Consider the following 26,418-nt stretch of genomic DNA (forward strand, 5'->3'; position numbering starts at 1 on the left):
CAGCTCTTGCTGGTTGTTTGTAAACGTCGTATAAAAATGTACTCATTCATTATTAACAACTTGTAAACTGAACACTCTGCAGGTCTCAAACTGCTATCGTGTAGGTAAAGTATTACTCCCATCATTTCATCTAGATAATAGGCAATTCTTGTATTAATTCTGACAGCACAACTGAGCATTCCTTCACATGACTGTAAGTGGGTTGTTGTAAGATGACAAACATTCAAATTGCATGCTAAAAACCCCAGCTAGAGAAGCAATGCAAAGAGCCAGATTCATTGTGTTAATGTCTATAGTGCTCCTGGCCTCAATCACAGTCTATTTCTCTACAAGATGTGCTTAAAAAGGGATATGAAGGAGAACCAAGCCATCGGTATCACACTGTTGTCACAATAAGGCCTGTGGATGAGGTACAGTATATGCCATAGGGACAATACATAACCTGTACTGGCCTATCATTTCAAATAAAATAGACTGGAAAGCTCAAAGCAAAATCCCAGTCAATATTAGCCTTAGGCTTTGATGATCACCACAGTCAACTCAAAAATCTGAGGTTTCATAGAATTTCAGTAAAAAGCTGTTGTAAATAATTGTGATTGTTGTTCAGAAGAAACCTAGTTAAAAGGGAGGATTTTAAAAGTATCCCATTACCTACCTTTCTTGTTCTTGCACACAGTTTTCAGGATGTGTTTTCCAGGTCCACATTTTCCATGGTCAGCAACACATACTCCTTCTGAAACGATCCACTCGTAACAGGTTGGGTCTTCACAAGGAATAGATTCAAACAAATGTGGACAACCTGCCTGGGTGCCAACAGGATCCACAATCACATGCCTCTGCCTCATTCTAAAGCCTGGAGAAGAAGAACTGAATTAACTGGACAACTACAAAAAAATATTGATACCAATAATTTAGCACCAAGAGGACCTTATAGGGTATGTGGAAATGGAGGACATAAAAATCGAGTGAACCCCATTTACTGATCTGACTGGAACGGTATCTGTCTGTATTTGCCCACAGTCTGGACACGCAAAATCTAACACTGCATCACGAATTCCAACAGTTTTTAAAATTCCTTTTTTCCTTCTCATTAACATTGGTTAGAAAGACACATATCCAAAACCAGCAGTTAACTACTGTGGCACGTATTAATGTTAGAGTAACACTGAGATAAAAGAGAGAAATGTTAAGAAAATGAAGATACAAAGAACAACTTATATCTGCCTGAGAATCCACTAATGACAAGACTTGTTTCAAGGCACAGCAGAGTAGTTTACTAAGAAATTAGTATTCTGCCTTATGAAGGTGTAAGGATTTCTGATACATAATGCATATCAGACCTCTCTGAAATGCTATCCTATTAAATTGGTAGATTCAAATGTAAAGTGGACGAAAAAGGTTACAAAATAATGAAAGAATCGATTATATAATCTATCTCCTTCTGAATAAAACCAAAAGTCAGGCAGTGATATAAAATGCAGAATTAATATGTGAGTACCTTTCAGTACATTTTGTTATGTAAATGACACAGAATTGTAAGAAATGCAGAAGAAATACGTGGCGGTCTTTCCTACAGCAGTGTCCAGACAAGGGGCAAAGATACAGTATTAGTGGAGGCCACATGAAATTAACTTGGCCATGAAACAGAAAATGGGAAAAAAAAACTAACTCCACAGAGTGCCACAGACTGAACTTCCACCATTCTCACATCAGCAGAAAGAAAGAAATAAAGTCACCACTGAAAACTGTTTAAAAACCCAATGATTTTGCAGACCCTTATATTTAAAAATACAACTTTAATGCTTTTTCATTTGCAAAATTCCAAAGAGTTCCAACAACTTCAAAAATTGATGTTGGTTTCAGAGAAGCGTAACTTCCAAGTAATTATACTTATTCCCTGACATGAACTTCAATAGCGTATCTTTCCAACGTATTTTATAAGGGACAGAATGGCTCACCAATGAATCTCAAAACATTGCAGAATTCTAAATAATTAAGATACAGACAATATTAAACAGTTTTCAGACACTCCCCTTGCAGGAATTTAAACCAAACCCATAACCATCTTTCAGCTCAGCCTGAACTCCACACGGCAGAGCTGTGGGATGCACCTGAGTCCCTTCAGCTTCACCCAAGTCTTTCACTTCAGCCCAGGCACTCAGCAGGGAGGGACACCCTCACACTCTGGAGGTTTGCAGTTGCCATCCCAAGAAATCCTCCCTTTCTACAAGTTCCAAGCAGGATAAAAGGATTTGAATCAGGCTGAAAATCTTATCCCTTTTTTTCTTTCAAGAATAACTGCAAAAAGCTTTTAAAGGTCATATTCCACTTCTGCATGCACATCTAAGAGCTCTATCCTACGTTAATTTAAAAGGACATACATTAAAATCCCAACATAGAATTGGACACTGCTGCTTTTGCAATCTCATCATAATATTCCATTACCCGCTTTAAATCCCACACAAGAAACACGCAAGAAAAGCCTTTACCTCTTCTTCCCTGGCGGTCCCGACAGTCTTCGGGAAGGCAGGGGCCCCACGCCAGCCAGGCAGACACCACGCACTCCGAGGGACAGGGCAGGTCACACAGCTGGGAGGCAGAGGGAGCAGGGCCTGGACAGAACTTCCCATCAACTGGTCTGCTAACTAGAGGGAAACAAAAGAGGGGGAAAAAAACAGGACAGTAATTTTGCCCTGACTAATGCGCAGAGCTCCAGAGATAACCACTAGCCCAAAAGCACACTATAATCCACTGCCGTAATCCACTGGTCTTATCTCCTAGATCAAAAAGTTAATCTTCTGTTCAGCAAGGCACTTAGTTTTATCTAAATCATTCATATTCAGCAGCCCAATTTTTTACTATCTTTAAGGGGAAATGGGTGATAAATTCTGTGCTGATTTTCTACAGTGCCAAAGCAATAGAGTGGAACCTATTCCTCTGCATTTATACATGAGGAGACCTCTTCATACAGAAGAGAAAGATGCATGAGAAGGGAATCCAAAATGCTCACAGTGTAACTGGTAATCAGGAAGAGACAGATGATGGGAAGCCTGAGTACAGTGTGATCATGCCTTGTCCATGAAGGATCTAGACCTTCCTTTTTGGTTCGCTTACATTTGAAAAAGCTAACTGATTCTTCCACATGTGCAGAAAGACCTTCTCATTTGGAAGGGGAGATGTTTGTTTAATCACCTTGAGCCAGGGACGACATGGATCAGCCGTGCAGATCTTCAAGCTTCTTCATTCCAGAGATGAAAGAAACAATCCCCAACTCTGCCACACATTGGTTATGTTGATACTGGCAATAAATTTGGAAGGCTGACTCGCTTGGCATTTTCATCTATCCTAAGAGATTTCTATTTTCAATTAATGTCTCTCGCCTTCCTATTTGGGACGGGGAGGAAGAAGGAAATGAAGGGAGCTGACTTAAATCTATCTTCTGAGTCATTATATGATACTGCATTTTAATTACATGATGGGCTGTATTTGGCTGTCTCTTTAGATAAATCAGTATCAAAGCAGTCTTTCAAAAGGCATAGGCTTGTTTGAGTTTACTCTGCCATGATATGACCGAGCCTTCATTAATTTTTATAGCTACTGAACTTGCTTTATCCTCATTTTTATTTTTAACATCTATTTTTCTTTGCTTCCATGAGTGGAACTGACTGGAAAAGAGTTTATAAAAACATGTTCAATATATGAGCAATCTTTTTTCTGATATTATACCATTTTCTATGAAATGATTCATTTGAAGAAAAATCTTTTTTTTCCTCTCAAACTCATGACTTCGCTGCCCAAAATCCCAATAAACGTTGATTTACAAGTCCAGAAGCTGAGACGTAAGATCAGTAACAGTGCTTATGATTCCATCTCACCAGAATAACAGAACTAAACAAAAGCTGTAATTTAATTCTAACCTGAAAGATCATACGTTAGTGAAAAGACTGCTTTCTGAATGGTATTTGAGACACTATACAGCCTTTGACATATTCATTTAGAGACTGCAACATGGTGGCATAAATCCAATTCACCTTAACACTAACATAAGCACACCTTTCTAGAGACCATGCAAGTGAAGTGACAGACAGAATGAGATAAATACCAGAGTTTTAAGGATAAGAGTATGAATTTCGCAGAGAACTCTCATGCTTGGCTTAACCTGCCTCTCAGCATTAAACTTTGCAAACCTGTATCATTTTTTGAAAGTTCAGTTGAATAAATGAAAGGACATAGATTTGAGTGCATATGGTCAATGCAAAAAATAAAGTGCAGTTCTGCTCTTCATTAACTCAAGGTGTTGTTAGCAACGGCTCTTTTCTCCTCACTGATTTTTACAATATAACACAGAAGCACTGTAACTATTGAAATGTGGAATACTTGATAGTATAGGTTGGTTCTCCTGCCTTGAAAACTAACTAATCATGCCAAAGGTATTCCGAATTTAGTTTGAATAGATGAAACACAAGAAAAATCAATTACAAAAAGCTGAAGTGTCAGGTTATTATTAGTACATCAAGTGTAAAACTGAGTGCACTGGATACACCAGACTCATGGAAAGCTCCAGAACTTGGAGGAGGCCTCCAGGAAATCAAAGGGATTTTTTGTAAGGGCAGGTAGATTTAGATTAGGTAACAGGAAGAAATTCTTTACCGTGAGGGTGGTGAGACACTGGAACAGGTTGACCAGAGATGTCCTGGATGCCCCTGAAAGCACTCAAGACCAAGGCTGGATGGGGCTGTGGCCAGCCTGGACTAGAGGGAGGTGTCCCTGCCTATAGCAGGGGCTTGGAAGTAGATGGTCTGAAAGGTCCCTTCCAACCCAAACTACTCTGTGATTCTATCTAGGAGGCAATCCTTGCTGTCCCTCTCCTTGCCAACCAGTATCCCAATCCTCCTCCTTCAGACTGATGCTCTATCTGATTCCAGCACTGGGTGCTCTTTTCCTCTTATGATTTCCAGGATCAACATCCTACTCACTCCTAGAGAAAAACCGTTTTCTCACTTCCTTAAACAATTCTAAATATTCTGTAAAATGTAGATCAGAAAATCCACAGACTATTCTAAATAAATATCCATACATATTCAATGGCTGCGCCAGTTTATTTTCACTGCACTGACTACAATCCACTAGTGAAACTCATTTCTGAAGCCAAGATCAAAACCAAACAAGCTGCATTAGGAAATGCATATACAATTCCGTCCTATTTAAAAAACAGGTAGGAACAAAGACCGACTATTCCCAGAATGACAGCCAGAGCAACTGGACAGACCAGTGGGGCTCCATAAAAGAGTTTCATCACTTTGTCAGCCATTTGATTGACAACTCCTATTTCCATCAGTTGATTTCAGTCAGTTTTATTTAAAAGCTCAATATGATTTTTGTCTGAGTGTCTGCTGAAATTGACTTGCTTTTAGGCTTGTAATGACGCATTCACTTTTTAACACAAAACTGTAGCCAGAAGGAAATGTGGGAAGATTTTAAGCACAGAGGAAGAAACAGCACAGAGGTGGGCTGCTTTCACACCCCAATTTGGACAGGTCTGCCACATCTAAGCATAATCTCTCATCCACCCTCGTACTGCGTGGCAATGGACCACAAAGAAAGAAATCCATTGATTCCATGGCATGTCTTCACAAACACTTGTCTCAGCTCCGAGATCAACTGATTTTTCTCAGCTTTTCAGTTTTTCTCTATTGGCTTGGCCAGGCACTATTGCTCTGTCCATTCCTTGAGCCACCTGATACGTAGCCATCTCACACCTCAACATCTCATTTCTTTTGCTTCTTTTTCGTTAACGTTCTCAATTTGATTTAGCTCTTCACAGTAATACATGAATCATATATACAGTTCTTAAAAAGTAACATTCACTATCCAAAGTATCTTCTACAACAGTGCTGTTCCTTCATCCTCTAATAAACATCCTATTCTCAAGGAACCACAAGGTACTCTTTTCTATGAGCCTTTTAAATGCCAAAATTCTCACACACCGCAGCCTCCAAAAAGGTGCAGAGAACCTGGTCAGGAAAAAAATGTCCTGTTCAGGAAAAGAAAAAACAACCTCAGTTTATGGCTATGATGAATGAACACAGCTGCTAGGCTTGTTTTTAAATACCAGACTGCCTTCTGATTGTACTCAGTAATGGATTTGGTAATGGAATTTTCCTACATTGAAAAACTGTTGTGTTTTGGTTTGTAATGTAATTATTTTCCTTGGAATCCCATTAGTCCACTTTTAGGGGGGAAAGGGGAAAGGCAGATTTCAGGAGGGGAGGAGTAGGGGGGAGAGGCAATATCTCATTCAAGTAACAGCTTATCTATTAAGCTTGTTTGTACATTTCAAAATCCTGTGTTCTTCTCAATCTATAGAATAAACTTGAAAAAGCAATCAAGTACTAATCTGGAAGCCTCTGAAACATTGCACATTTCTCTAGCTGTTATATTGAATCTATCCTTTATAAATGCAACTACGGCTGTTCCCAGCACCGGCGACTGCTTCAAGTTTGAGTTTTACTATTTGCTGTTATTTTCAGGTTATTGCTACCAGCAGGAGATAATAAATTGGTTTCTAAAGTATCTTGTTTCCCTATATATTTTTACCGAGGTAGTGATTTTGGGCAAGTGTGGAAGAGGGAATCAGCTCTGATACTACTTGTATAATGTAATTTTAAGCCAATAAATAAATTATCTCTGAATATAGTCATATGGGCACATATTTGCAGGCACACATACCAATACTACATTAAGCACAACGATGGCCAGTCAGAAAGAGAAATGTATGGGACTGTATTTTCAGTAGCAATGATTACTTCCCAATTTAGTTTTTCACTCCACAGGAGGTAACTAACACAATCTTTTCCAGGACCTTAACTTCATTTCCCCTCCAGAATGAAACACAAGTATTTCTGATATTAACACTCAAAATGAGACACATCTAGATACTGCTAACAGGTCTGGAATACATCAAGACCATCTCTTGCATGCTGGCAGGGCCCTACATTATCTCAAGGAGATTCAGAGATTTACTACTTTGGCAAAGTTATGCTTAATTAAGGCTAACTACCAGACATAAAAGGGATGCATCTTTCCAAAAATTCTTGCTACCTTTTCCAGTACATATGAACCAAAGACAGTTGGATCACTATGAAGGGAAATCACCTGAGAAAATCATGAGGGAATGAATCGCTATAGAAAACACCTGTATGTGTGTAACATAAGAAGGAGAAACTATCAAAACACTGGTGTGTAATTTCTCCCATCTGAAAGGCCTGTTTTTATAATGAAAATAAAACACTGGACAAAAGAGATGTGTTAAATGTAATTAAACTAGTGTGGAGACAGCATCACCCCTAGCCCATTGCATCATCTCATCAAAAAAGCTTCATGCAACCCATCCCTGATGGCAAGGATCCTTTTATGCTCCCAAAAAGAATCAATTAGTTTGCAAGCCACAAGGCACACAGTTGAAACCCGATTATGAATTAAAGGACAAGAAACAAAGTATGAGCTGAAAGCACATCACAGCATGAAAAAATAAAAAAGGTTAATAGTGTTTTATGTATTTCAGAACAACAAAGATTCTTGCCATTTCACTGAGTGACTAACTATTAGCACTTCCTGCTCAGAAAGTTCCATGTACCACACCGTACAGCCGGATCTTCTTCCTGAACTGGGTATTTGTAGAGACTGTCAATAGAAAACTCCAATCTGGCAAGAATTCTCAGTCATACAATGGTCCAGACCAGAGGTGACAAGTTACTAATAAGTGTTCAGGAGGAAATGCAGAGAAAAAGGTAATGTATAGATGCAAACATGGGAAAAGAGGATTCTCCAGGATATGAACCTTGTTAGCCATCAGACGCTGGAAATCATATTACAACAGACTGGCAGAGAAAGAGAAGCCACAAGGAAAACCGGGAAAAAAAGAAAGGTGGAGTTTTTGTCACAAAAGCTTATTAAGAGTCTGGAGTTTGCCCATCCCAAAGCTTAGCACTCAATCAGCAGCAAAAAAACAGCAAAGAGCATGACTTTGCTCTGCAAATGCTGTCACTGCAGGAGCACAGGTATCACCAACAAACAACATTGAGGTGCCCATCTTGCACACAGGACATGGCAACGGTGGCCCCAAAGCAGTTGACACTGAGCTGCTCCTCTCACAGCACGTTCATGAGGCTCAGTGCTCAAGGTCAGCCCAATCACCCTTGCAGATCCCCTGCTGCAGGACCAGGACCTCCAGCTCCATTAGCTGTCCCTGGTGATCCATTCCCTGGTGCAACACACACACAAATCCCACCATTTTTCTCACTTGAATGAAGAGCACTGTTTGAGTATGCTGCGGCTCCCCTTCCCTGTAACAATGAAACCAAACTCAGAGCAAAACAGTTTTGAATAAAACTTATCCAGTTTCAGTGGCAGGAAATAATGACAGTGCAAACACATTTAAAATCTTAGATTTCGAAGATAAATACTTGAACTAAAACCTAGAATCTCACAAGAAATGACTGGGCAGCATATTATTTGCTGCATACCAAAGACAGCAATATAAATAAATGTATTTCTGAAGAGGTACCTATTTCATGGCCACATCAAATGGCGTGTTGACTAAAAAAGGCAGATTCTTTTAAAGGCACCTTTTAGAAGGCACATCTCTTTCGTTGCTGACTTGATTTTACACATTCTTTTCATTTTACTTTAATTAGTTTCTAGATGTGGGGGAAAAAAAAAAAAAAAAAAGAAACCTTATACCTATAAAACACATTAGGGAAAATGCTTTTCCCCAATGGATCTAAACTGAGATTTCTGAAATACACATTTAAACAACGCTGTCAGATACACCAAAGATCCAAACAAAACCATTTCCTCTCTTGCTTCTACAGGGTTTCCCCTAAAGAAGCCAGCTGTTACATATTTATTTTCCTGTTATGTGAGTTTTATCTCATAAATTCTGCTCAGCATTTGGTGAGCTTACAGATCAATAACTCGGCATCCCAGCAATATAAATCTGATGCAGACTTGCTTGAATATATTTTACACTTCAGAGGTCTATTTTCCATCTTTTCAATAAAGTTGAGTCATCCTGATGATAAATACCCAAGTTTGGGGTGAGGGTATTCTTGGACATCCAGTTTTGCTTATGGGGTTTTTCTTCCTCCTGCAAACTCAGTTTCTGTGAATCAAGCACACTGTCGTCTCCTGTTGCTGTATCATCAGCCTGCCAAGCCAAGTGTTTCCTCATGCCACTGCTCTCTCCCCCATGGTCCTAACCAAGGTTTCTCTTTACTAATGCATTCCTATGTATTTCCTTTCAATTTCATTAACCAGATGGAGACAACAGGATTTAAACATCAAAGACTCTAAATTCTCATTTCCATAGAATAAATCCAACTTCTCATTCCTGCAGCTTCCACCACCATAAATTTGAAAAAATACTGTGCATTTAATACAAAGCTCATACTCCATACAGGGTTCATGCTCATTCAAGTAGTGCAAACCCTGCGCCAGTGCCTGTGGGCAGCTTGTCTGCATCAATGCAGTCTTTCCCCAATAAATATACAGGAAGACAACAACCTGCACACCTGACTTACTGCTGCTAAAGAGCTGGGCCTGGTGGTGCACTGGACAGCTAGCACTCAAGAGGCTAATGGCACGCTCTAATAGCACTCTGCTGGTTCTTCTCTCTTCCTGAAAACTACTTTCACGTGGTTTATTGAACAGATGCCACATGTACCAATTTGAAACACTAATCCCCCAGAAGGAATGCATTGGAAGATCATGATTCAAAGCAGAACAAAGAACTTGCAGGGGAAAAAAAAAGAGCTGAATCCTCGTTAGGAAACCGAGCGTATAGAGCAGAACAAGGAAAAATGCATATTTCAGAGCTAAAAGAGACAAAAGGGTGGAAAGAAAGATATGGGAATAAATGCAGAATAATACAGGATATGAACGAAAGGAGTTTCCAAATACATCTCTGCTAGTCTAAAAAGGCCACTAATTTCTGGAAAATAAAATGCAGCGCCAAAACATCTCCCATGTGGGTATCTAGAATAGTCTGAAAAGTTTATTCAGGAGGTAAGAAGACATTTCTATGTAACAGAAGTAAGGAAAAAACTCCGTATTTTGTGTAAAATATGTTTTTGACATGAAACTCTAATTTTGAGACTCATTTAAGGACTTGCATCAAAATGCTAGAGAACATTTTCTGGCCATTTGAGTTAATAAAGTGTCTTGTGAGACAAAAATATATAAGGGAATACACACAGGATGGATCAAAAAGTAACCATTAATACTGAATTCCCAGCTGTTTACAAAGATGAATTTTAAAGAGAGTGAAGACAGCTGCTATGGCTGTGAAGAAATACAGCAGTGTGTCCAAAGAAAAAACAGAAAAATTAACAATACCTACTACAACATGTTTTAAGGATTCTTCTGCCAGACTACAAGGAATCTTACTAAGGCTATGTTGGGGAAATTTAACAAGTTGTTGGAGGATTTTCAATAAATAGACACACAGATTATGTGTTAAGATGGATGAGAATCACACATGGAAGAATATTTGCAAAGCTGATAATTTTTGAAAAAGGAGTTGAATCATATTTGGATTATGAGGAGCCTTGAGCTCCTCTAACTAGGCTTTTTATTGTTATTATTCCACTGTGGTATCTTTAACGTTTCTAATATTGGTGGAGATGGACTAGGAGCCTGTGGGATCCATCGCATTACTTTGATCATACAATGACATACCTATTATTGAAACCCAAGATCAAATAAAAATAGAGACAGAGACAAATAAGGTAGTGACAATCATTAAGCAAACAAACAGTTAAAAAGGCTCTAGAATCTCCTACAGGTACGTGAATAAAATGTGGATTTTCAGATGGAAAATAACAAAGATTAAGAAGATTGAAAAATGCAATGATTTTTTTGTGAGACGGTAATAAGAGAGAAACATTATTAGCTAAGTATGCTGTGCGGGGTAAACAATAAAGAAGACTCAAGGAAGAATAGCATTTCACAAAGGTCTTTTCAGTCCTATAATTAAAACTTAAGCAGACAGGCTCCAAAAACATTATAAGAGAATTCAGAAAGTGAGAGGAAAATTGGATCTCATTCAAACAGGTAAAAAAGAAAAAATGTCAAGGTATTTTGTGTGTGTGTGTGTGTGATCAGAGGGACAATCACCTCCTGCTGCTGCTTGTTGCACTATTTCTGATACAAGCCAGGATGCCATTGATGTTCTTGGCCACCTGAGCACACTGCTGACTCATGCATAGCTGAGCATTAGCCGACACCCCCCAGGTCCATTTCTTCCACACATTCTTCCAGCCACTCTGCCCCAAGCCTCTAGAGTTGTGTAGGTTTCTTGTGGCCAAAGTGTGGGACATGTTTAACATGTACAACATGTACATACTACATCCAAGTTCAGTCTAAGTTAACAAAAGTATCACAAAATTTAGATTCCTTGGATGGACAGAATGGCTGACACTAAAAATAGCATAGTCTCATAACAGGTTTTTATACATGGGATTATTGATGCTCACAGAAATACAGATACCTGAGTGACACACCATTTGACACACCAAGTGTTTCCTGTCATACTTATCTAGATGCAAGAGTCTCAGAATTCAAGAATATTATAAAGGACATTAAAGATTGTTATTCGATGATGAATCTTTTTTTTTTTTTTTTTGAGTCTATGGTAAAGAGAAAACCTGTTTTTCTTCTTTCCTCCACCTGGTCGTTCAAGACCACCATGATCTCCTAACATTCTTAGTTGGGAGACTTCTTTAGGTGGAAAGATAAGGAATCTTATCAATGTGGTTCTGAAAGTAATACCTTAGTGAAAGTTTTCCATCTTCAGTATTTTCATATTAGAATTTTATAAGAATAACCACACATCAATAGACTTGAGTTTTTGACCAACTGGATACATGGATACGCCATAAAACAGGACTCATTTCTAAATACACAGACTGTAATAAAAGTAGAAGAAGATAGAAAAACTAAACCATTAAAAAATAGGAAAGATAGCCTGGGGGGATAAGAGAGCTTTGAGTAATATGTATAAATACATCACAGATGGTACCTGTCTCCAATCACAATTCAACATATTTTATCCAATAATTCTGCTGGAGATACCAGCAGACAAAATCTTCTTTTACATATGTCACTGTGCCAGGTTCAAGTTCTTACTGAAAGTAACCAGAAGAATAACAACTGCGATGGATGATAATATCCTATTAGACTCGCTTGTTTGATTCCTGAATGATCCCTTTAGGGACATTCAAGAGGTGATGAAAGAAAAATACTGTACTTTTAATGGTAGCAGTTAGAATCTGTATTTGCTCCAACATAGGCAAATCAACGTCTCAAATCTTCTCCCCATCAGTGAAAAATAGTACAATAAAATATGAAGTCTTCTCTTGATGAATACAAATTTCCTATCAGTTCAGATTTCTAGAAAAGAAGCAAGAAAAAACATCATTCCTTATTTGGACAAAGAACAAAAACTGACCAGCTAGTAAATGAGACACACTGAGTATCAGACAGGGCAAAACAGTATCAAAGGTTTTCTGCCTTTCCTTTTAGATGTGGCTTTACTGACAGTTGACGGGATTCTCACTTCCTAAGTACTATTGCAAATCACCACAATTGCCTTGGCTTGGCAGAAATAATCTATACCTTGTACAATTGCTGTGCAAATTTGCTTTTTCAGTTACCTACAAAGAAAAAAGACATACTTCTTTCTCAAACAGTAAAGGTTAGAACTGTACAAACAAGGAAGAGATATCTTAGAGTCTTCTTTCTGCTGATGGGAGGGCTTGCCATTTTTAAGTTGTACTGAACCTTAAACAAAGGAAAAACTGGCAGGTGATCACTTCCTAGACACAGGGTACAAATGCTGGTTAAGGGTTTTGTATGACCCGATCCAGTCTTCTAGGGTAATTCACAATACTAACAAAGAACAGAGAATCATGGCTGAGGTCAGTTAAAGCTTAGTGATCACCAAGGTGCCATACAGTAGCATCACCGACTACAGAAGTGGCGAGAAGGATGAAGATGGTCAAGAAATGTTACACATCTGACATCAACAACACTTCTCTTACTTTGAAAGTCACAGGCATCATACACTTGAGCAGAACAACAGAGGAATTTTTGTGTTGGCAGACAAGGTGGTACCAGCTGTTTGGAAGAGGTGAAGCAGCAACTATGCACGGACTGGATAGAGATTAAAAGAGGTCTGATTTTCTATAATCTCAAAGTCTATGCGGGATGCAAGGATACAACTGGGCACCCAGGAAACATTTGCTTTGGCTTTGTAAGTAAATAAATCTAAGATATGATGTTGTGTTCTTATTATCTTTGTATCTCTACTCAAAAGCATATTCTGCAAGAGCACTACATACAGTAAATAAAGCAGCCGTAGATGAATTATTCATCGTGCATCTGTATCTACTCATTATTCTCCTAAAAGGAAAATAACTTGCTTCCAGGATCCAAAAATTGTCTGTCTGCTCAGAAGTTGTGACAATATTATTTTTGCTTTCCCCTTCAAAACACAAGAAAGATTGCGTATCAATCTGAAGCACAGGCTGAAGCCATATCCAGAATAGAGTGTGACATCTTTGTTTTTATACTCTAACCCAGAACTAAAACCACAGACAAATGTGTTCAGTTACAGAGAGCAGGTTACCCGATACACAAGAAAAGAAGAAAACTGAAGTCCAAGGAAAACTAGAACAAAAAAAATTAGCTCCGTCCTTCAGACCTCACCCATACAAGAACGCCTACAGAACAGAAACAGCAGTTCACTCCTAGAAGGCTGTGGCTCCAGGCAGACCCCAAGACCTTAAGGACTAAGCCCTTCCACTCCCACTTGGATGCCAAGTAACACCTTCCCCTCAGTAAGAACAGATGGATACAAGGGGGGCATCAGCAAGCCAAGCTTTCTGATGACTGTGCAGTACGAATATATATTTTTTTTATTCTTCTTTTACTGAGATCTACTTGTGACAGACATTTCAGAATGATTCTAAGCACATACCTTCCTTCAGTCGGTGCATTTCGGCTTCTACAGTGATCTGGACACAATAAACCTCACGGGTTTGTATGCCGCCTCCACAAAGTACTGCATGTTTATGATGTCGAGGGCTCTGCTGGTCAAAGAGAGACACTTGGCAAGTTTTCCATTCAGAAGTCCTCCAGGAAAACCTTTGGGAAAAAGAGAGACCAAATAAAACAAGAGCAATTTTAGAAAAACTATGGGTGTGGAGGAGCTAGTTTCCTACTTGATAAAATACAATTGGTTTAGTATTTATGGTAGCACTCCCCTGTTCAAAACAGGGAACGTTCTGGAACATTCTGAAAGTTAAATTTACGAAGGTTAAGTATTTGTTATTAGCCTGTAGTTCTCATGTAAACTTTTCACATAGCACTGATCTCTGAAGTGTTCACAAACACTAAATCATCCTGACAACACCTTTGAGCGGATGCAAAAAAAGGAACAAAGATTAAGAGGTTTGATTAAGTGTGAAAATGAGTTTTCAAACATGTAGCTCCAGTCACTATACCACCTTTCTCAAACAAGAGCTGAACACGTCATTCTAAAACACACTTAACAGGTAAAGCCCCACATACATCAATGAAGCTGCAAGTACCAAACAGCTTTTCTATAGGTGACAGCTTTGCGAAGACCTAGGGTATATCAATTCCCCCAAAGGATTGTCTATGGTATCTCAGTTCTATTGCTCTTCTTTCCAGAAGTTGTGATATGCAGCCAGGTCTGTTTTCATTCTGTATTCAGTTCACACCTAAAAAGCATAAATGGTTTTCAAGAAAGGATAACGTTCTTTGGCACAGGTATGTGAATGTTGTATTGACAATCAGCATTATTAATTACCAGCCTAAATGCCAAGAAGAACTTAGTAAAATCATAGTGAAAGTAGCATGGGGAACAACAGAAAGCAAAAACTATTTCTCATCTTGTCCAAAAACACAGAGCACTTTTCTAATGCAGCAGCTTTCATAGAGGAAACTGGTTTTAATTAACAGGTCACAGTATTGGTGTGGTAAGCTAAGAGCTCAAAGTTTTCCTTCCACTTTCTGAACCTTAGCCAATATTGCTCCTGTAATCAAACCGTTTACCACTTCTGCTGCTTCATTCCTTTGCCCCTTTATATCTCACAGTTCACTTTTTCCATACAAACTTCACTGTTCCAAAATATGTAAAATAATTTCCTTCTTTTAGCTTCAAGCCAAATAGTCTCTCCTCCTATGACAGATCTACAGCTGTTAAAATCTGCGTGCATTTGCCTGCGAACTGATCACTGCCAGCTCAGCACAACAGGACGTCTCTGTTCCATCTTGTAGCCCTTGCATTCTGCACTGCAAATATTCGTTCCGTGACTACAGCTATGACAAGGACACGTGCATCTCAAAACTACATGAAAAATAACGACATTATTTTGCCTGAGCACATACCAATGTTCTCACAACATGCTGCATTGCAAATTTGGGGATAAGAATGATTTTTAGCCCCAGAGCACTTACGAATTTTGTAAGATACTAACAGAAAATGTTTGTGAACACTGCCACTTAGTTTACAGGCACTTTTCAGATGAGCTGTCAGGCTCTCTTAATTAACATACAGTATCATCTGCAAATTTGGATATGTTCACAGGGTTTATTGCCAGCAGAGAAAACAATACAGAATATCCTTTTCACACGACTGGTATGAAATAACTCCTGCAACATATAAAGCAAAGCCATGGATTTTTGTTATAGTGCTCCTCTTCTGGAATTCCTAATGGCGTTTTTCTGGAGCATGCAGTGTTAAATGCTAACTTCTTGCTATAATAAAGACGAATACTGCTCTTCATCATGCACTGGGTAAAGAAAAATTCCTCCTCCACAGCACCCCAGGACATTGTGCTGCTCAGGTCTGTATTTCACAACCAGAAGCCTAAATATAGAACACACATATCATCCCCAGCTATAGCAATACTTGTTATAGGGTAGTGTTTCTTAAAATAATAATTGGCTAAAGAAAAGCTCATTATCAATATGTGGCTTAGGGAGTCAGCTGTGAATTCTGGATCTTACAGACTCATTTCCAAAGGTGCAAGCACCTGCTTCTCCTATTCAGCGCAAGCTGTGGGACTTAACACCTACGAAAATTAGGCCATCAATGATTAAAATTATGCAAAATAACTAAATCTGAGCTCAGAGATAATTAAACCTCATCAGCTTCCGAATCTAAAAAAAAAATCCCTGTAGATATCTACACAGAGTAACCAAATCTCTGCTGCGCCGCAGAGCAGTATTTAATGAGCAGCCGTCAGGTGCAACTGCCAGCGCCGGTTCTTCTGCGAGCAGCTTAAAGCCTAAATCCTTATCAGCCCATCTTGCTTTCACCCAGCTGGGCATGCCCTAAGCTGTCTGGAGCTTTCTGGTAACAAAACCTGACCCCAAGCATTAGCTGTTTAAAAGGTACACGTTTTCACAGCCATTAACAAGTCAACTACACTAGAAACATATCTGACATATTGTTATCCCACTGAGTGCAAAACCTGTCTCTACAGAAGGAAGCAGTGCTCTTGGACAGCTTCTGGTGGACTCTTTGCCAGGTTTTCTGAAGCTGACACTTGGTATCAATTTGCCCATCTATGGGCTGCACTAGAGACAAGGAGAATTAGCATTGCTAAAAGAAAAAAAAAAATGACTGCATAATCTCCATTTAAATTTAATCAGAAGCTTGTTAATAGCAATTAATAGCAATTGACAAAGAGCAGAGATTACTGAGATTTCTTGCAGAGAAACATTCAGGCTTCTTTTTTTAAACACTTTAACTCCTTTAAACATCTAGTTAGATGATTTGATGAAAACCCAGTAAAACTATAGCCCTAGCTGTGACCTTAGGTATTTGTTTTTGACTTCCCAATAGGCCTGTTCCACTTTTTTTTTTGACAACACTGAGTTACAGGAGGTCTGATTACTTCCAAAGACTGACAGTCACCACTGCCAACGGTTGGAGTGCTATGTAGAGAACACCTAAAATTGGAATGTCCAGAATCCACTTGCTATTATGTCAGTTTGCTTAAGAAAATGAGCAAACAGGAGCTGCTGGAAAAAAATAGCTTGTTGTCTGGGGTATCTAGGAAGATCATCATCATAAGCAGTGCTTGCTAACCAGTCAGCTGGGGAAGCAGAAGAGCAGGTCCTTTGCGTGTCTGCTATGATCAAAGCAAAGTGAGCTCTCACACTGCCAACAGCCAGCATCAGCCACGGGAGAAATGTCCAACCTGGGGCTGAAGAACTGCAGCTGCAGCACAGCTTGTTCCTGATCAGAGGGGAGGCAACTAGGCTGTCCAAACCAAGGGCATCTCAGGGTGCCGGAGACCAGGGAAGTTCAAAGGGCTGGAAAGTGGTGCTGCCTCCACTCCCAACGTGCAATCCTAGCAGCATACCAGAAGAGTTCTGAGAGCTTCCTTTCACGTCTTTCCCACTTCACACTAATACCTTACCTTTAATTAAGGCACATAATGAGCCTTACAAAGTGACACCATCACACCCGTATCTCAGCAGTAATCTCAAGCCTTTTGTAAAAATCAGGTCTTAAAATTTTCCCATTTTCCATCACTTAAGTTGTGAATAGCTTTGAATTTCCAACAAAAAGAGAGGGTGTTTTTTTTTTCTAAATCCCTCTCTTGTAACATAGCAACGACAACCAAAACGAAAGATTGAAAGACATAATAATAATTCTGGAAAATCTATCTATTCCCACTGAACATGTAAGCTACACATCAAGGATACAAGTGATATAAAACATTGTTTTAAAACTGATGACTCAGTGACAGCTATGTAACAAACAATTGCTCAATGTCTTCTCAATTTATAGTAACCTCTTGGTCTCTGCAGTCTGTAGGACTTATCCTCTTAGTGCTGAAATGAGTTTTATATCTATACATGCTTGTTCTCTTTAATTGAACTACCCCAAATTTATGTGACAATAAAGGAGGTAGGATCACTTCTTATGTCTTTAAGCTTTCTAAACCTTTAATCTAATCCTTCCAGAATAAATAACCAAAAGTAAAACAAATACAAAGCTCAGGAGTCCTACCTGCACTTAAAATGCTTTATTTTCTTGTACTTAAACTATTGATTAAAGGAGTTATAGTAAACTTCAGCCTTTTAATTTTAAGGCCTTCCCATTAAAAGTAAATTTATACCAGTATCACATACCTATGATGAGACCTTTAACCTGCTGCCTTGCCATGAATGGGAACGTAACTTCACCCACCTTCCCCGCTGAAAGAAAAGCTGTAGGTACAACCCCCTGAGCTCCTCATGGGTGATGTGGTAGATGAAGAAGATGGGGGCCATAGTCTGGGAAGCACACATTCATTCAGTCTAAAGAGGACTGCTGACCTTCTATGAAAAGGTCTATGAAAAATAGACAGTGGGGGAAAATGCCTCTTTCTCTTACATAGAGACATGCTATTACTGGCCAATGTTCTCACTGTCTGGCTTGCCTGGAATGTGATCTGGGAAATCCTTACCAAAGGAATAAAATTTAAAGAAAAGGATACTTCCAGTATCTTGGTCACCAGTTCTCAAACACTGAAACCAAATCACCAGCTGTGAATTGTAATATGGACTGACAATGCCCTATCCCAGTCCCGAAGCTTAAATGACAGACTTAAAAATGATTGATTTATCTTCATTAGCATAAAATGATGGGCCCAGAGCCCTACAACTGGTATAGTATATAGTTAGTGAAAGAAGGTCAATTTATCACCTGCATTTTGAGATACTACATTCCCTAGAAATAAATTATTAACTAAATACCTGAGATTTTCTTGCTATGTTTTTTGGCTAAGTTTTTCTATTAACCTGTAAATCTCATGTTATTGTTCCAGGCCAGCTTATTAGACAGTTTATCTTAGTTCATGCAGATACTTTACAGTAAAGGTTGCCTGAAGGACTGAAGATGTGCAGGTATTCAGAATGAGGAATGTTTATGAGTTCATATTCTCATGAAAACCATGGCGTAGCAGCAAGACACTGAAAGAACAAGTTTCCTTCTGTATCACAGGTGGCACCACAAGAAAGTTATCAGCGTTATGCAGATCCTCACATTTTGGGCTCTCCTGGCTTTACATCAAAAGCCCTTACAATCGTTTGCCCTTTAATACAGTGCAGTATCAAAAAAAACACAAGTGCTGAGAAACAAGGGGCAGACACGTTCTGCTCACTCCCTGATCTGCTACCAGCTGGCATACCCCAATCAGGTGTCACCTGCACCCACGCTCCTATACAAAATCAGTGAGACAATGTGTTCATCTATTGTCTTTGAAATTGGTGTGCATCTGGGCAGGAGCAAAAATCACTCTTCAAGAGCCTTTTCATAGGATGTAATCAAGCAACAGATTATTTTTTTTTTAATACACTTCCTCTCCTTCGCTAGCAGGGTGCATTAAAATGTTCAGCATTTGATTTGAATGAATTCAACAATACAGTGACACTTTTACAGGTTACACCTTCCTAAATAATGTCTCTTGCAAAGGCTTTATCAAAGGTTTTGGCAGTACCTGGCGAAGCACGAGAAATTCACAACTTGATCAGTGATGAGACCTCCTAATAAACTGAGTTATTCACAGGGTGATCTGTCTACGTGTGTATAAAATCTTAATCTTGAAGCATTTTACAGTCAATCTCAGAACACAAAATTAAGCTATCTTTTATTTCCTTTGCAAGGCAAACCATTTCCCCTCTAGGCTAACCTGGCCATGGGCTACAGCACAGATCTGCAGGCCAGAAAGGTGAGCTCCTCATCTGTCAGAACAAAGAGTGCCATAAACCAAGCAAGAACTTGGGGACAGCAAAGTTTCCCAGTTTAAAAATATCCAGATGGGATCTGAGACTTGCTCCTTACCAAGCTGCTATCTCTAAATAGCTCCCCTCTTCCTTATGGAAGACTGGGATTTTTCATGGGGAGATGGAGGGGAATCATTAAATCTTATGTAAAATTCATGACTGCAAACCCAACAAAAGTACAGCCATGAAGATCTGCCCAGCCTCTGTGCAGCTGAGGAAATTCTCCAAACCAGCAATCAGTAGAAAAGCACTTTCAGAGAACAAGAGTATCTACTCTCTGTTTTTAAAATATGAAAATATAAACTGTAGTGAGTATAACTGCAATTTATTTCTATATGCAAGTGTCATCATTGTTATAGCAATAGCGATAATGATAACAATTACAAGAACGTTAGCAGTAAATAAGGCAAACCATCATTAACAACAATCAGATCAATGATCTCTAAGACACAGATAGAAAGTACAGTGTACAACCCTCTCCACACACACACACACACACACAAACACAGAGCAAGGAAGCATAAGATCACCCCCAGAAGTTCAGAAAACATGAGTTTAAACTCAGGTACCTGGGGCAGGGCTTCAGCAGCTCTCTCCTTCCCGTGCTGCAGGCTTCCTTCTCCTCCAGTTCTGGACAGAGCTTCCCGCTTCCCATGGCCACACTCTGCACACTGCGGTGCCGGCTCCGAAAGCCTGGGGTGAGATCTCCCCAGCTGCAGGTCTGTGAGCAGGAGCTCCATGCTGACCACTCAGACGTTTCACAGTCTTTAGCGATGACACAGGTTTTGGAGGTCAACGGGACGGTATCTTGCACACAAAGGCTGAGACAAGAACAACATAAAAAGACTGAGTAGGTTATGCTTACAAGATCTTAACATTCTTTCAGTCCAAACCCCAGTTATTTTACCTAAGTTACCATATGAGAGGAAGATGGTTTCAAACTAGAAGCAGGGAGATTGAGAGCGCATATAAGAAAAAGGTTTTTTATGATGAAGGATAGTGAGGCAATATCATAGGTTGACTGGAGATGTTGTGGATGCCCCGACCCTGGAGACATTCCAAGTCAGACCAGTTTGGTCTCTGAGCACCTGGTCAAGCTGCAGACATCCATACTCAGCGAGTAGGACTAGATGAACTTTAAAGGTCCCTTCCAACTCAAATAGTCCTATGATGCTTAAAAATCATAGTCATCTGAGGGTAAAACATAAGAACTGCATCAACACCAATACAATGAATATAAAGAGGAGCTGCAAGGCACACACTGAGTTGCCAGAGAGTTGTGGGTGCAACCGCTGAGCCACTTGCAAATAAAACACCTAATTTATTTCAAGCTGGAAAAGATGTAAATGATGCTGTGCTTTTAGATTTCACACATTAACCGGGATTGAAAAGAAAAGGGAAGCCCAGGAGAAGAGCTGCTATTGGTGAATGCCTCCATTAGCCTGCAAACACTGCTAGCTGGCCAGCATCCATCCATCCCAGTGTCAGCACATCCTGCTGAGCAACTCTGTTCTTTTATTAAAATAATTAGTCTCATTAATATGAAATATTTCTGTTCTGTGATGCTGTTACCAAGCAAATGCTGTTAAACAAGGTCAAAGGGTTTTCAAACCTGATAAAGCACAGGAGACTCTGGCACGTTGCAACAGTGCATGTGTTTTTGCACTCAGTTACATTACTTAACCACTATGATTATTATTAGGACACATTATTGTAACACATCAAAAAGGATCAATGCAATGGAAAAATAAAAGGAGAGCTGACAACTGTAGATGTCCAAGACTGTTCTGTCCTGCCTGACCACACAAAGTGCAGCAGCTTCTGTTCCACCTTACAGCAGCTAGAGATCATCCACCAGGTCACAAGGATAGGAGGGAAACCTCTGCTGTGTTTGAAACCTCAGATAACTGACGTCAACAGAGCTGGAAAGGGTAAACCAAAACAAAAATGATAGACTTAAGTACAAGTAAAGACATCAGTGGAACATCACAAGCGATGGATAAGACGGGGAAAAAAGGAGGGGGGGAAAAATGATGAAACCCAGCAAATAATAAAAGGCACCAGGAAAAGAAAAAAAGAACTAAGAATTTCTAATTTCTGCCTAGCGTTATAAGCATGATGCGAACCACTGTCCAAAATTAAGACCATACATGAACTCGGTGTGAAGTCTCTTTAAATTTGCCTTCTCCAGCCTCCAGTTGCTCGCAGTCAGGCTTTTACCAACTCTAAGGAGCAAATACATGTGCACTTAAGAGGTGTGAAATCTAGAGCTGCTGCCAAGGAACCAGTTATTACCTCACTTAATATTACTTATAACACAGTTTGACTAAGCTAACTTTCTCCACAGAAAATACTCTGGGCAATCATTTCAGGATTGCACAGCAATCTCATAGGGGGAGCGGAGAAGATAACAGGCATCCATTCGCTTCTCTTCCAATTTAGAAACTGGTCCATTTTTCACAGAAGTCAATAGGAATATTGCCACTTATACATGATCAGGCTTGACTAGCTTGACTACATCCTGAATTACTAACATAATACAGCATTTAGTGACTTAAATTTACACTCTTTTTGTTTGAAATATAACACTTTTTGTCTCACTTTCATCGTGTACAATAATAGTCTCACAGGTGACAGCAGGATGAATCTGTTGAGGTTTAACAGCTGCGTGAAGCAGGAACAGCCTCTGATGCAGCTAAAAAATTATTCTCATTTATATCCAAAACAGATTTCTCACGCTTCTACTACATGCCATACACAATGCAAAGCTGTACCTGGTGCAAAACATCAATACTATTGAATGGAGAACAGAAAAGAAATAATCACTGTATCTGAACTTGTGCTGGGCCAGTGATTTGAAGTCTTCGTTGGAACATTAGGTTAGGGAGTCTCACCACCTGCACCCTTATTTCTCTCTCAGTACTTTTTGAACACATTTATCAGGTGAGACACTGGTGCCACAACGGTAACAGGGAACAAGAATTCCTGCCTTTAAGTAGATAAAATGCTGGCAAATAGAAGCCATTGTCATAAGCGATTACACTAAAAACTAGAGCCTACCTAAGAACACAGCAAGGAGGACAAGCAAACACGCTCTGAAAAGTAATTGAAATTTTGCTTTCAGACACCAGTTGGAAAATCCAAACCCATTTTGGGTAGCACCACTGTGAATGAGATATTTAATCTGGGTTGATCTTTGCTGAAAAACCAAAGAAAAGGAAACCTTTAAAAATCTGCTTTACGATTTTCTTCAAAATTAGTATTGTTTATTGCTGCTATTGCTATCCCTAGTTCTTAGCAAGGCAAGAGCTACCACATTTGTCCAATGGATTCAAGCAGATGCTGGCACATAGGCTGCAAAAGGCATCTCTGCCCAGCAATCATCCTTGCTATTTGCAAGGCTTTCAGGTATGTGAAGACTGAACAGCTCATTCTTTCCCTGAAAATCCCTCCACTGCTCCTGCCATAAACAGCTAATAAGAGAACTTAGTTGACCTTAAGGTGAACAAGATGTGAAGCTGGCAATTTCCTCCTTTCTGCTGGGGAAGATGTTTTTGAGGGAGAATTGCACACGACTCCCTAACAGAATGTGAATCTAATTAACTCATCCCCACTCGTTCAGAGCCTCAAAGCCAAATTAACCGTGACACCAAGCAACACAAATGCAAACGTAAAAACACACTCTGTTCTTCTGCATGAAATTCAGACACATTCTTTCATATCACCAATGTGCTCAGAACAATCTGATACGGAGAACACTCAGATGTGTGAGACATCCATTGATATCAGCCTGCAAACCTCAGTATCCAAATTAGCAGGGAAGGAAGGAAGTCTTGAGGATGGCAGATGTCTTGTGAGCCCAGTTTTTAAGCTAACTTTCCACAGATTAATGCATTCAGGTTAGAGCTTCCTTTTGGGAGTAAATCTGGTATTGGCAATGTCATAACGTGCTTACACATTGATGCTTTTTGTGTTACAGGGCTGGAATGGTCAAGGGAAAACTGCAGGAACTGTTTTGCCATGTATGCTAAGCCTAGTTATTAGTGAACAGTATTTCCAAAACGTTAATCTAGTTGAAAGGCTAAAAGCAGTCACCAATTGGGTGTTCAGTGAGCTTGTAGTAAAAGCAAAGTGAACAAGATTATTCTTTTTAAATACCCCTAGAATGGAGAATCTCCTCTGTTCCCATCAGCTCAGGGATTCATTTCCAAACCTGAGTGCCGAGGCTCAATCCTCATGTGCATGTGCAGGGAAGGATGTGAATGCACGCCTCCTCCCCCTGAACAGTCACAGTCATCACATGTAGGTGTATTACGGCACAGCATTTCCTCCTCTCAGCTGTAAAATGTTGTACTCATCTACAGAACACAATCTGCAGATATAACAAATAATTTTTCCAAGAAATGTACAGCAGCATGGTGGTTAAGTGCAATCCACTAGGAAATGTATCGTGTAAATCCAAATTACAGAGGCAAACAAAAGAACTGGATACTGTTCAACCACATCCTTGAAGGATGCTGTGCTTCTTGACTGAATTCAACCTGAATTTTCACTTGCAAAAGCAAAGAAAACAGAATCCCAATCCAATTATCTTCTATTATCATGATCTTATACACATCTTCTGGATTCAACCATGCAACTTGAAAGTTAGAGTGAAACTAAAAGCAAACATCAGGCACACTTCCTTCCTGCTGCTGCTACTTATCTCACAAGAGAAAGGACAATGCATTTGCTCTTCTCGTTAATCACAAACTTGTTAATGAAGAAGCCAAAACGAATTTTCTGCCAGTAACCTCACACCCCTAAGATGTGAATGCATTCAATCATTTACTCTTTAAAAGTCAACTTGGACGCATCCCATTAAAATCCTGACTGCCATTCCAGTGCAGCCCCTCCATTTGCACACACAAGGACACACATCAGCACAGCTGGCTGACACACAGCTCTGAGATTAGAAACCAGTCGGTTTATCAGCTTTAACAATAAATTAAGCAGCACACACCACTTGTGAACACCACAGAGCCATCTCCGCTGCAGTTCCATTATTTGATTTGGAAAGGGGCTGACCGTAAGTTTGCTCTTTGATGGGTAACAGTGTTGAAGTGACCACACACGTCATACGCCATTTTTCTTAGTTAGTGGCAGAAGGAATGAGTGGAGATGATAAAATCCCAGCACGGCAGCATAATTAAGCAGCTTAGAGACCTGGTGAAGCATGTCTAGGGATATTTCTCTCTTCCCTTAGTACCCCAGAAATTGAATTTGTAACTCTCATTGGGACTTACTCAACAGTGTTATTCTAAATAGGAAATCTCAGCCAGGAAAATGAAAAAAGCACAAATAAAGCAATTCTTCCCGGTTCTACAGCAGACATTGGGCTGTCTGCCAAGCCCTGCTTCAGGGTTATGCAAATGCTTTTACTCTTCTTTACCAGTAGCCAAAACATCATCACTCTCGTGAAGCGACATCTGCAAGATCGGGTCCATTCTTCAGGAGAATGGCAGCAAATATGCTGCACAATGAAACTAGGAAGGCATTAACACGGCTGTTTTAAGGGAGCTGTTGTTAGGGGTGTCTGGTATCAGTGACACTCAAACCCTGGAATTAAACACAGATTGGATTTTATGCCAGATTTTAGGTTTAGGTATCAGGTTTCCAAGTTCAAGCTATATAGTTACAATTAATAATAAGTTATTTTTGAACGAGAACTATGCAAACTATGGATGTTCCTCAATACAGGCTTAGAAAGAGGCCCTCCTGCGCTGTCATCCAGAAATTCAACAGATTACACAGCAGTGAAGCCAAGTATGAACAGCGGCTTCCAATTCCCATTCCTAAAGCAAAAGTGAGAGTGTGAGGGGAGAGAGAGAGATTTAAAACAAGCCAGGATTCCCCACCCAGAGCCTCTGACAAAAAAAGAGATATAACAGCCAGAAAAGCAGCTACCATGTGGCAGCATACATAAACCTGCTGCAGGTTCCACAGTGACATAAGTCACAAGCAACTCCATTACAGTCAAGCAGCTACATGAGTATAAAATCCGCATATTTAGAATCAGCATACATTTAGAGACAAGGAATGAAGGCAAGATCAAGAAACGACTAAAACAGTTCACAAATCTCGAAGTTTTTCCAACCAGTAAAAAATACTTTGCTACAGATGTAATAGGAGAAGGTAAGAAATTGGCTAGAATGTTTATTTTCGCCTCAGTACATGTGCAAAATCACTACTGACATTAACGGGGTAGAGTATGAGACAGAGAATAACTCCTTATCTCTCCAATTTCAACTTGTGCAGGCACCAGGAGCTACACGTACCGATAACAGCTGGTTTCTGCAAAATTCAGAAGCAAGATTTTCCACAGAATCACACGGTAATTGAGGTCAGAAGGGAACTCTGGATGACCACCTCTCTCAGTCTGCTGGCAATGCCCTTCCTAATGAACCCCAGGATACCACAGCCTGCTCGGACACAAGTACGCACTGCTGGTTCATGGACAACACGGTGTCCATCAGGTCTTCTCCCAGATCCTTCTCCACAGAGCTGCTT

General features: G+C 39.7%; 1 protein-coding gene across 7 annotated transcripts in view; it reads right to left on the bottom strand.

The window, feature by feature from the left end:
• Positions 1-26,418, bottom strand: part of THSD7B (thrombospondin type 1 domain containing 7B) — a 281,970-nt gene that overhangs the window by 161,370 nt on the left and 94,182 nt on the right. For all 7 annotated transcript variants that reach the window (XM_085552994.1, XM_085552991.1, XM_085552990.1 and 4 more), the window contains 4 exons: positions 20,439-20,690; positions 14,039-14,205; positions 2,490-2,645; positions 656-853 (listed from right to left, as the gene is read on the bottom strand). In XM_085552994.1, the coding sequence (XP_085409120.1) occupies positions 656-853; positions 2,490-2,645; positions 14,039-14,205; positions 20,439-20,690 (773 nt within the window). The remainder of the gene's footprint in view (positions 1-655; positions 854-2,489; positions 2,646-14,038; positions 14,206-20,438; positions 20,691-26,418) is intronic.

This window comes from Coturnix japonica, chromosome 7, assembly GCF_054131305.1.
Source record: "Coturnix japonica strain WE chromosome 7, WE-NBRP24, whole genome shotgun sequence".
Lineage (NCBI taxonomy): Eukaryota > Metazoa > Chordata > Aves > Galliformes > Phasianidae > Coturnix > Coturnix japonica.